This window comes from Crocuta crocuta, unplaced genomic scaffold, assembly GCF_008692635.1.
Source record: "Crocuta crocuta isolate KB4526 unplaced genomic scaffold, BGI_CrCroc_1.0 scaffold13, whole genome shotgun sequence".
Classification (NCBI taxonomy): Eukaryota; Metazoa; Chordata; class Mammalia; order Carnivora; family Hyaenidae; genus Crocuta; species Crocuta crocuta.
Window position 1 is genome coordinate 3,948,307 of NW_027530007.1, and position 12,208 is coordinate 3,960,514.

At 45.1% G+C, this 12,208-nt stretch overlaps 1 protein-coding gene across 1 annotated transcript; it reads right to left on the bottom strand.

Moving 5' to 3' along the window:
- Positions 1-421: 421 nt before the first annotated feature.
- PER3 (period circadian regulator 3) lies at positions 422-11,912 on the bottom strand. The gene is given in 7 exon segments (XM_077763973.1): positions 422-604; positions 1,550-1,629; positions 1,632-1,651; positions 6,123-6,279; positions 6,521-6,627; positions 8,830-8,883; positions 11,884-11,912. Coding segments are annotated over 7 exon segments (630 nt in total).
- Between the last annotated feature and the right edge of the window lie 296 nt (positions 11,913-12,208).

The window sequence follows — 12,208 nt, forward strand, 5'->3', positions numbered from 1 at the left end:
TGACTTGGCCATGGCCTCAAAGCAGAGCTGCTGACCTAGATTCTTAATTTTGTTTAGACTGGCAGAGACGTGCTGCAAAGTCAGCTGCGTGAAAAGAAAGAGAAGGTGCTTCAAAAAACGTACATTAAAAAATACACAAACAAAACACATGCAACCTCTGGTTCTCTGAAGACATAATGACAAAGGGCACAGTGACAACGTTAACTCCCACCCACCCCCCACCCCCGAGCCAGGGCACGGCCAGTACAAATGAGACTTTAAATACGTCTATTCGCAATACGGTAATCTTTAGAAAGCGTACAGTAAACCCACATATCACCTTCCAAAGGGGGTATTTTCTTTTGACAGCCATTGTACGAAACCAAGACGGAGTCAGTGGGGGGTCTGTGACCGAGTAGGGGGCCAGGTTGGTCCAGAACATCTAACAGGAAGTCGCACAGGCGGAGGCGCAGCAGCAGGGCGCGCACAGCTCTGAGCCGCAGAGGACTGAGGGCGCGCCTGCGCAGACGCCACGGGGCCCACGTACCGGCTCTGCGTGCGCGTGCGCATGTGCGGTGCTGACGCCCCGGCTCCCGTAGCCGCCGGAGGCGCTCGCGTGAACCGGCTGAAGGGGAAAAGGGAGCCGGGCGTTAGCGTTACCGGGTGCTAGGCAGCCAGACAGGCCCAGCGGCCTGCACCCGAGAGTCAGGCTGAGCTCACTGAACGTCAAGGTGAACGCTTCTGAAGTCCTAAGTGCGCTGTGTGAAGCTCCGTGCTCCGGCCCTGAGGCCGACAGAAAAGACCGTCCTCTCGGTTCGGTACTTCTCAAGAGCAAAGTCTAGTTTTCTCGCCGAGGTGGGCACTTCTAGAACAAGTCTTTAGCAACCCACGTGGAAGAAGAGATGTAACAAAATAGGAGAATGAACACTAGTAGTTCTTTGTGCTGAGTTTGGAACAGAACAAGTTAAATCCACGCCATGCTTTTTTCCACGACCTTCCTTCAGAACCCTGGAGATTTTATAAAAGACAGTTTGGAAATTATGGGCTCACAGTTTTCTGTGACGCCATCAGCAAACGCTTCACCAGTGGATTAGTTGAATCTCCAGTAGAAATCATTTTTGGCATCTGCTTTCAAGAAGTAGGTTTCCCATGTTGGCTTTGTAACACTCTGCTGAGACCTGCCCTCCCTCTGCCCCCACCTTTACAACTGGAATTATTTTTTTTTTAAATGCTGAAACCAAATCCCAGAAGTTGAGCATCTGGCTAGTGTTCAAAATACAAGAAGGATGTTCTCATTTTAGAAATAGCTTCCTGGTTTACCTGCCTGCTGTGACCCGATTTGCTCTCTTAAAATGGGATCTTATAAGAATATTCTGTGCGTTTAAGTCAGGAACAAGATTAATAAAACTGAATTTAAAAAACAAAACCAGGAAGACAAACACTCTCGGAACGCAGAGGGTAAAGATTTCTCTCTCCTTGCAGTGTCTCTTTGTGAAGTGACTTCACGAAGATCAAATGTTAAAACACGACTGTGAAAATTTTGTGTTTGCTTTTTAAAATCTCACTTTACCTGTAAGAGAAGTTTGTGAATTTGTTCTTGTAATTCTGTTATGTCTTTGTCATTACGGCTCGTCTTTTTTATTCTGGTAAAACATCCTCATTCAGCAGACCCCTACAAAGCGTCAAGTGAAAGATGGAGTCAAGCAATTAAAAATGAATTTACAATAAAGTCTAAGGTGACTTTTTAAAAATTTTTAGAATTAAAAAAATTTTTTTTATGTTTTGAGACAGAGCACAAGTGGAGAAGGGGCAGAGAGAGACAGAGACAGAATTCAAAGCAGGCTCCAGGCTGCGAGCTGTCAGCACAGAGCCTGACATGGGGCTTGAACCCACATGGGACTTGAACCCACGGACTGAGAGATCATGACCTGAACCAAAGTTGGACACTCAACCGACTGAGCCACCCAGGCGCCCCAAGTCTAAAGTGATTTTTTTAAACAGAATGTTCAAATAACAAATCTATGCTTACACAAAACAACTCTTTAACCTCAAATAGAAAATATAAAGCTAAAAATCCCATTCATGGAGGCAGAGAAAATACTGAGAAACAAAGGAGACATTAAGAGGCTTCTCTGGCTTGTCTAGAGCTCCAATCTTTCCACAACTATGTCAGCACTGAATTTGTAGAAACCTAAAATCTGAGGAATAACCTCTCTACCTACCAAAGTATCTTCACCAACTACTGGTTTCAAAACTCAATATTAGCTGAATAACCTACAGTACGAATTTTAAGACCTTAGGTCTGCCAGACAACATTTAATGTTTAACGTACCCAACCACTTCAGTTATATAATAAAGATGGTTCTGGAACCCACCTATTGGTGAAAATGTGGCTGTCACAATACCTTCAGTCTTGTTTACACTGGAGCATTTTTAAACTACCACCTACACAGCAGGGGCAGAAATGCCAGCAGAAAGCATCATGAAGAAGGGAAGGAACTGACTTGTATGCAGGAACAATACCACTTTTATAACACACAGCAAGAATAACATTTTCAAAACCCTTATGATGTGCCAGGCACCATTCCAGGTGCTCTAGCAAGTATTACATCCTTCACCGGAGTTGAAAACTTGCTCGAGGTCACCTAGCCGGTGAAGTGTAAGCAGGTGTTCATGAAGGGACCACAGCCTAGGCTCCAGGGTGCACTTTTGCTACGGCGGTATCCTGCCTCTTGGTACCTGAGTAACTAAGGTACTACTGATGTGATCCACTGAGTCAGATGTGTCATCTCCTGAGTCTTCACAACCCTACGAAGCAGGAATCATTGTGACTCCAGAGAAGTCTGGACACTTGCCAAGTCACTTGCCCCAGAAGCAGTTGTCAGGGTGTGATTCGGCACGCCTGGCTCCAAAGTCAGTGCCTTCCTTTTTCCACTCTGCCATGCCACTGTTTCTCACAACTTAAACACACAGCCCAACTTCGTAAAAACTGAGATACTGTCCCAAAGACAGAACTAATTATTCACACAGAATGTTAGTAGCGTCAGTCAGGAAGAGCTCTGCCTCCGGAGACCATCTCCCTCTTTGTCCAGACCCCCAGGGCAACGTCATCTCCCCTGGCACACAGACCGTGGATGGTGCAAATCAATGCCTTGTGGCACAGCATCGTGTATGTGGTACGTAAATGGCAAACCATCCTGGAATGCACAGCCTAGCACACTGTACACAGCAGTCCATTGGTCTGTCTGTTGCCTTTGCCTCCCGATGCCATGTGAGCACTGTGGGATGAGGCTCTCTGGTTGGTTTTGTTCACCTCTCCAGTGCCTCCAGCACTGCCTGGTACATACAAGCAGGGATACACCAGCAAAGGAGCAGTCTGGCTGAACAAGCTACATCTGATTGGTGATAAATACATCCGTGCACCACGTACTTGAGTACCTTCCAGAAATGTTGGGTTTTGTTTTTCAAGTGAAATTCTGAAATGGAAATAGGGCAGACTACTTTGTATTATGAGATTTACGTATTCCTGTTTGTGAAACTTTCTACAAAGAGAAGCTGTACTTTTAATCACTAATCACATAACTCAAGACGATTAACGCAGAGGCTGTGGAGACGCGGCCTTCGTGGGGCAGTGGCAAATGCCGGGCAGTGCTAGGCCGCTGGGGACTGAAGGAAGGCGCATGAGGGGTCAGGAAGAAAGCCTGGTTCTCGTCTGCACTTTGCAACTTCCTCCCTCAGTGACCCCTGCTAGAGTTACTCTTGCGCCGAACACGGATTTTATCTGTAGAAGGAGAGGAAACAGCACATAACCCGCCTGGCCACAGACAGTTAGGGTCCCTGCTAATTGTCCACTTCCTGCTTCAACCGTCACACTCTCCATAGCTGTTCACAGGTGACTGTGCCACCTCCATGTCCTAGCTCTCCTGCTACACTAGGGGCCCTGAGATGGTAGAGGGGTCATCTGTCTGGTTTACCATCTCATTCTCAGGGTCTAGCATGATGCCTGACACAGCCGGGGATCCCTAAGTACCCGTTACAATGGTTTTATAAACATGGTGGACAATTATTTTATAATTATATTACAAGATTAATACTTACTAGACTCTGACTACTTCCCTTACATAACTCTGGAAACTGGGATGCAAACACGGGTGTAATTTTTTTTTTTTTAATCTGCAAACATGGTGAGTACTTGGGTATCAGTTAATTTTGTACACAGGTAATCGAAAAACTGAAAGGACACTTGGGGCATCTAGGACATGGCTCCGGCACTGACGGGGAGGGTACGCAGACCAACAGACAGACAGACGTCTCATGAAAGCCATCATACTTGCTCTGGGGATTCCCGCAATCATACTAAGCAATCACCTGCTTATTTTAATTTCCCCATAGATTTTCCTACTGGGAAAAAAAGTCCTTTCTGACGAACAAAAATAACACTTACTGGGCAGTCATTTTTCTTCTCCTAACTGTTACACTTGTTTATCACAAATCGGGTCTCATGAGTTAGGGAGGCATGGAGCCCACTTCTCTGCTTAGGGTTCCAGACCTGCTCTGCTGAGGGCCAAACCCTGGAGCACAACGACGCAGGAGGACCTTGGGACTTCTTCCTGCCTCAGCTAGGTGCCCTCTATTACAGTATGAAGACATGAGAAAGTAAGACTTCTGGTAGACCTACTTCTCCCAGTTTTATGCTCATGTGCACAAAGCTGTACAGCCAAACACAAAAGACAGAATTTCTCAATCTCAGCAGGATCCTGGAGAGTGAAGTATAATTTCCATGCTAAAACAAAACAACAAAACATCACAGGGGACCCTATGGCCCCACTGAGGGGCTTGCAGGTCAGCTTTAAATTTTAAACCAAAAAGTCAAGGGGCTTGGAGTATTTTAGGGGACATGAGGGGTGGCCCAGGTTGTTTTAGGTCCATTTCACAGGGTTCTGTCACACGGATGGGAGGCAGCAATCAAAGAGGCTTGAGTCAGCCCTGCTGGCAGGAAAATAAAAAGTAAAAAGGACCTAATTTAACAAAAAATAAAGATTTGAGGGGCACTTGGGTGACACAGTGGGTTAAGGGGTCTGACTCTTGATTTCAGCTCAAGTCATGATCTCGTGGTTCATGAGTTCAAGTCCCACACTGCGCTCTGTGCTGAGAGTGTGGAGCCTGCTTGCCCCCCTCCCTGCCCCTCCCAGACACTATCTCTCAAAATAAATAAACTTAAAAAAAATTAAGATTTCATAAAAGGGGCACAAGTAAGTGGAATTTGACAGCAGAAGCGGATATAAAAAGTTTTACACACTCACTAAAGGGAACTTTAAAATTCAGAAAAGAAAAATCCCTTTTATCTCCCCATTACCTTACACATAGCCAAAATGTGTATTTTAATGTATTTCCTTTCTTCTTCTTTTTTCCTGTTTCACAATGTTTGTGTGTCTTTTGAACATAGTATGACCATATGGTGTAAACAATTTTGTATGCTGTTTTTTAAGTCTAATATATGTAGTTTCTCATGCTATATAATCTTGGCAAAAACTTGTATTGATCAATAACACAACATGTCAAATATTCCAAACTTTCTTTTTTTTTTAAATATTTTTTTAATGTTTTGTTTATTTCTGAGAGAGAGAGAGAGAGAGAGAGAGACAGCGTGAGCAGGGGAAGGTCAGAGAGAGAGGGAGACACAGAATCCAAAGACAAGCTCCAGGCTCTGAGCTGTCAGCACAGACCCCGACGCAGGGCTCGAACCCACGAACCATGGAGATCATGACCTAAGCTGCAGTTAGACGCTTAACCGACTGAGCCACCCAGGCACCCCTCCAAAACTTTCTTAATGATGGACATAAAAGCTGCTCTAAGTCCGCCATTATGATTGAACAATGGTGCAAAATATGTCTTTTCTTTATAAAGCTTTTCTGTATTTAGACATATTCCCTTAGACTGCTCCCATAAGGGTCAAAGAAGGAGAAATCTTTCAAGCCTGCTGACCCATACTGCTACGCTGTGTTCCAAAAGCACTTCAAAACAACTATGTGCTTTATTGAGTTTATGTGTCAAGTGATTCAAAGGGACTCACTGGGTGGAAGAATATTATCAGGTTAAAAAAAAAAAGGCCTTCTATAACACACCAACACGGACAGATTTACGTTCGAACTTTATGCCAACCAACAATGAAAGAAACCCTCCAGTTCCATGGGTTCACGTAGCTGGGCCAGCTGGAGTCCAATATGACGTAATCTCCATTTTGGGTACAAAATCGAATGGGTGAGCGTTCAAAGGGAGGGTGGCCTGCATACTTCAAGACTAAATAAGATAATACGACGAGATTAGAATCTACTTAACGCAGGTATTTATTGCAAATGGCTGTTTCTAGGCACTTATTTGTCACGTTTTCCAGAATGTCCAAATAGAGAAAAAACTGGTTTAGCAGCTTGAACACACTGCTTACCTGCTGAAGGGTGAGCTTAAGAGGAGCTCTAACAAGAAATGAAATGAAAAGCTGGAGCAGGCGAGCAGTTGCTCCTGTAAAGAAGCAGGTCCTCACCTTTTCGGTGGACAGCAAGCACGTGAGAACGGTCTTCGGGGTGCACGTACGCTAAGATGGATGTCCCCAGCAGGTCCCGAGGTAGGTAACCCAGCAGAGGCACTGCTCTAGGGGACACGCACAGCACGGGCAGCACGTTACACGCAGCGAGCAATGTTCATACTTTATGCAAAAAATATTTTACTTAATTCTAAATGCAAAAAAAAAAAAGTATGCGAAAGATGTCATTACGGCGTTTATAAAAGGAGCAAACGGCCTGAGTGCCCACACTGGGGAAATGGTTACACAATCTAAGAAATGCTGGTCACTAGACAGGGAGCACCAAAGTCACCTATGGACCTTGCTAAAAGGCAATTCACAGGCTAAGTCAGGGCTTCTGGGGGAAGACCAGGAATCCGCATTTTTAGCAAGTTCCTCAGGGGTCTCGGATGCCTCCCACTTAAAATGTTTACAGGGGCGCCTGGGAGGCTCAGTTGGTTAAGCGTCTGACTTCGGCTCAGGTCATGATCTCACAGTTTGTGGGTTTGAGCCCCGTGTCGGGCTCTGTGCTGACAGCTGGCTCAGAGCCTGGAGCCTGCTTCTGATTCTGTGTCTCCCTCTCTCTGACACTCCCCTGCTCACGCTGAGTTTCTCTCTCTCTCTCTCTCAGAAATAAATAAAACAGTAAAAAAATTAAAACGTTTACAAAGGGGTGCCCTTGTGGCTCAGTCAGTTAAGTGCCTGACTTTGGCTCAGGTCATGATCTCACATGGCTCGTGGGCTCAAGCCCCACATCCGGCTATGTGCTGACAGCTTGGAGCCTGAAGCCTGCTTCAGATTCTGTCTCCCTCTCTCTCTGCTCCTCCCCTGCTGGTGCTCTCTCTCTCTCAGGAATAAACATACATTTAAAAAAAAATAAAAATAAATAAAATGAAAAGTTTACAAAGATCACACCATAGTGTGAGGTCAAATGAATAGAGCGGGCTACAAATTGACACAGCATGGTTAAGGCTGTACATAAGCAATGTCGCCTAGAAGGTAGTAACAGACAGACAGACAACCAGCACGCAGAAACACATGCAGGATGCAGGTTCACAGGAAAGCTGTGAATGCAGTCTTCAGGATGACTTAGGAAACGCTGGCTCCGTAAACGTTTTCCATGTGTACACATGCACCAGTACTTCCTCCTGCAATAAGTGTAAGCCATTAAATATCGCCAGCTAAATGTTCTTACTTTCTACAGATGACATCACACAGAGTATTTCACTGTTGCTATTCAGTTTCAAGTTATCTACTATTAAATAAGCCTGCTTTCAGAAGCTGAGATTTTTTAAAAATCAAAATGAGTAACTATCATAACTGTGCCAACTTTTCTGACTCTCGTGCTTTACACGTCCATGTACCGGGATGCACTGATCCCCGGGTTTTCACATTTCATGAATAAGTAAAATTCACAAATAAATGTGGGGAAAATAGAGGGTCCGCATCAGGGGATGACACTGTTTATTTTTCCAAATCAAATTATTAACAAAACAACAATAAGCAGCAACTAGTATCTACTATCACTCTTCTTTAAGACTCTGAATACCAAAAAAGTAGAAAGGACTTAAGTTCAAAATAAGTAATAACGCTTTAAATTAAATAAACTTATCTTTACCAAAAAAAAAAAAATCTGTTATTTTTCCTTTGTTTCCCCCTCACTTCAGACTAATAAACATTTCATCAAAGGCTGGTTGGGGAAACCCCTTGTCTGGTGGAAATCACTCTGGCATGGGAACTAGGCCAGAGTTTTGGCCCCATTTCGAACACATCACATACTATGTGGCCAGGTTCATGGTCCTCTTGCGTAAAATGGAACAATAATTCTTGACTTACCTAAAGCAGACTATTGTGAAATCAAATATAAGCCTGAGAAGTATTATATGCAAACTACTTATATTAAAAATAAATTTTAGGGGGCGCCTGGGTGGCTCAGTTGGTTAAGCATCTGACTTCGGCTCGGGTCATGATCTCATGGTTCATGGGTTCGAGCCCTGCGTCGGGCTCGGTGCTGACAGCTAGCTTACAGCCTGGAGCCTGTTTCGGATTCTGTGTCTCCCTCTCTCTCTGACCCTCCCCTGTTCACGCTGTCTCTCTCTCTCTCAGAAATAAATAAAACATTTTTTTAAAAGTTAAAAAAATAAAATAAACTTCATACTAACAGAACTCAAATGGACAAATGGATAGATGTCTGTTAGGGAATGTAGGAGTATGTAAACATAATATAAACATTCTCACATTTTTCTCTAATTTCGGGAACAAATTTCTTTCCAGCTTGAAGAAGTACTTACCTTTCGTCTATTTCAAGAAACACACACCCTGGGATGTGTGTTGTGGTAGAAATTCTTTATCCACCAGGATTCGAGGAGCTATGAAAAACAGAAAGACTCACCTACAGGCAAATACTAATTAGTCATTTACTTAACTAACCACTTACATTAAAAAGGCAACAATACCTCTACATGAAATGGTAGAAATGTCACTTAGGGGGCCTGGCTTTGAAGTAGCCAAAGCTGTGGTTAAATTATAATAATTTTCATTAACTCGATTTAATTAGGTCAAAATGCAATGCCTACTAAAGTTAATTTAATTTTATTTCTTTCAGAAGGCTTCCTACCCAGTGCAGAGCCCAATGTGGGGCTTGAACTCTCAACTCTGAGATCAAAACCTGAGCTGAGATCAAGAATCAGAAGCTTAACTGACTAAGCCACCCAGGTGCTCCTGAAGTTAATTTTTTTTATTTTGATTTTTTAAAAAAATAGTTTGTCAAGTTGGTTTCCATATAACACCCAGTGCTCATCCCCACAAGTGCCCTCCTCCATGCGCATCACCCCCCTTTCCCTCCCCCCCCACCCCCATCAGTCCTCAGTTTGTTCTCGGCATTCAAGAGTCTCTCATGGTTTGCCTCCCTCCCTCTTCCCACTATTTCCCCCCTTTCTTCTCCCCCATGGTCCTCCGTTAAGTTCCTCCTAATCCTCCTATACGTGCAAACATGTGGTATCTGTCCTTCTCTGCCTGACTTATTTCACTCAGTATAACACCCTCAAGTTCCATCTATGTTCCTACACATGGCCAGATTTCATTCTTTCTCATTGCCAAGTAGTATTCCATTTTCTTTATTTTTTAATTTTTTATTTTTTTTGAATGTTTATTCATTTGTGAGAGACAGAGAGACAGAGCACAAGTGGGGGAGGGGCAGAGACAGAGACAGAGAGTTGTAGAATCCGAAGCAGGCTCCAGGCTCTAAGCTGTCTGCACAGAGCCCGATGTGGGGCTCCAACTCATGAACCATGAGATTAGGACCTGAGCCGAAGTCAGACACTCAACCGATTGAGCCACCCAGGCACCTTGCTAAAGTTAGTTTTAAATAATTCATGTACAAGAAAAGCTTACTCATCGCAAATAATTGAACAGTCAAAGCAAGAGGAAATTAAAGGTCAGGACTAGAAGATGTGGTTGTATTTGCTGGTGGCGTATGACTGAGCACACTGGATTTGCCATCAGAGTGATTTGGAGATTTCAAATCTGTGTGATGAAATTGGGATGGCCAGTTCTGCTGAAGTTCACTTTGAACATGGAGTGACTTGAAATCCTACACAATTTCATGTGCAAGAAACAAGAGGTGAAAGCGGTCACCCACAAACACACAAACACACACACACCTCAAATAACTACGGCCACCGCTGTGCGCTGCATGTTACGAGCCACGCCCGTCCACGTCTGACTTCAGACAAGCTTCCTTCCACCCTCATGGTAACTCAGGAGCGGTGGCCGAGCCGACACCCACAATCACAAGCCACCGTGGGGCTTTTCCAAGGTGAGGTGCCTCATTCACCGCAGTGACTGTGCTTCTTAACCATTCAACATGTAAAACTGTTACTGTTTTTATTAGGTTCCTGTCTTATTTTTAATGTGCGGTTAAGTTTTTCTGAGTCTTGTGCTCCTAGAGCCCATTGTTCCCATAAGCCCTGTGGTTTTGTATGTGTGTGTGTGTGTGTGTGTGTGTGTTTTGGGTTGTTTTTTTGTTTTTTTTTGTTTTGCACAGGACAGTAATTTTTAAGGGAGGGTAGTAAATAGACATTAGGGAAGATCTGCTATAATCGCCCACAGAGTTCGGGGCCAACCTGAAGTCTTGAGAGCTCTTTCCTGGTTCTATGGCTCAGTAAACAGGCTTTCACGGGTTCCTACCCGATGTGGTGACAGGTGACGTCTGATCTAAAAGCAGATGCTCTGGACTCACCTTCCTCCAGGGGAGGGGCTCTCTGTCTTCACCTCTGCTGAAAAGAATAAAAACTGACGAGTGCCTGTCCTGATGCATTCAATTCGCCCAACGTGAAACCAGGCCAGGAGAGGGGTCTATTTGGTAATTTCCGAGAGAGACAGATCCAAGTCTAAAGTGTTTAAATGTATTTATTTTAAAGAGAAGACAAATGTTGGCTTATATTTTCAATACTCAAGGGCAATTATACTTCTTCATTATTCTGAAAGAAAGAGGTCTTATGGAAGGGCGGCTGGTGGCTCAGCTGGTTACGCATTTGACGTTTTGGTTTTAGCTCAGGTTATGATCTCGTGGTTTGTGAGTCTGAGCCCCACATCAGGTTCTATGCTGACAGTGTGGCCCCTGCTTGGGATTCTCTTTCTCTCTGCCCCTCCCCAGCTCTCTTTTTCTCTCTCAAAATAAAATAAACTTAATAAAAAAAAAAAAGAGGCTTTATGGAGAGCCAGTTTAGTGAATTAAAAATGGAACTAGCCATCCTGTGACTTTTTCTGACCGCCAAACCCTAGCTTCCCAGTGTGACTTTCTGCTTCTCTGAAAAGGGGCAGGTGTAAACTACCTGTCTTACCTAATGTGTCTGAACCAAGAACCACATGACAGAAAACGGGGCTCCTTGTGATCACGCCCCCAAAGCCAGTTATCCACCGTCCCTTCCTACACTCTCCCAGCGGACGGACTCAGTCTTACTGCCTCAACCACCCCCTGGATGGGCGCGGGGCCCTGTGTGTGGCTGAACACTCCTTACGTGCCTGCCTGAGCCAGAAAGTAGGGCTGGAACCTGGTGGCCAAGCCCCAGTGCAGGGCACCTCCCTGGGTAGGGATGGCTTGACTCCAATACTTTCACCCTGTTTCACAGCTCCAGCTGCCCAGAGGACATTTCTCCTTGGATACAATTGTCCCCTTAGTGTCAACGTGCCCACAACTGGATTCATACTCCCCTGTTTCTACCAGTCACATCTCCCCTCTCCCACCATTGTTTACATAGGCGTCAAACAGTTGTTATCGGCCTAGAAGCTCCACGTCCATGTCCACATGCACGTGTGCTCCTACCCCCACTTCACCAGCTTGCCTCTCTGCAGACTCCAGCACTTCCGCCATGACCCCGCTTCCGCCACTGAGAAGAGGGTGGCCTTCCTTGACCTTGAGCCACGAGCTGTGCCTGGGTCTCCCGCTCCCTCCGATTTCTGCGGGCGCATCTCCCAGGCTCACCCCGCCGCAGGGTTTGCGATGCCCTGTGTGTGCGGGTGACCTGGGTCCCTGTCTCTAGCCCGGACTCCTCCCTCAACTCCAGACTCGCGGACCAACGCCTACTCAACACCACGATGGAGATTCCCGACAGGGGAGGCAAACCTAACTTGTCTTCTTGCCCTCCTCCCTCCAGAAAGCTGCTTTCC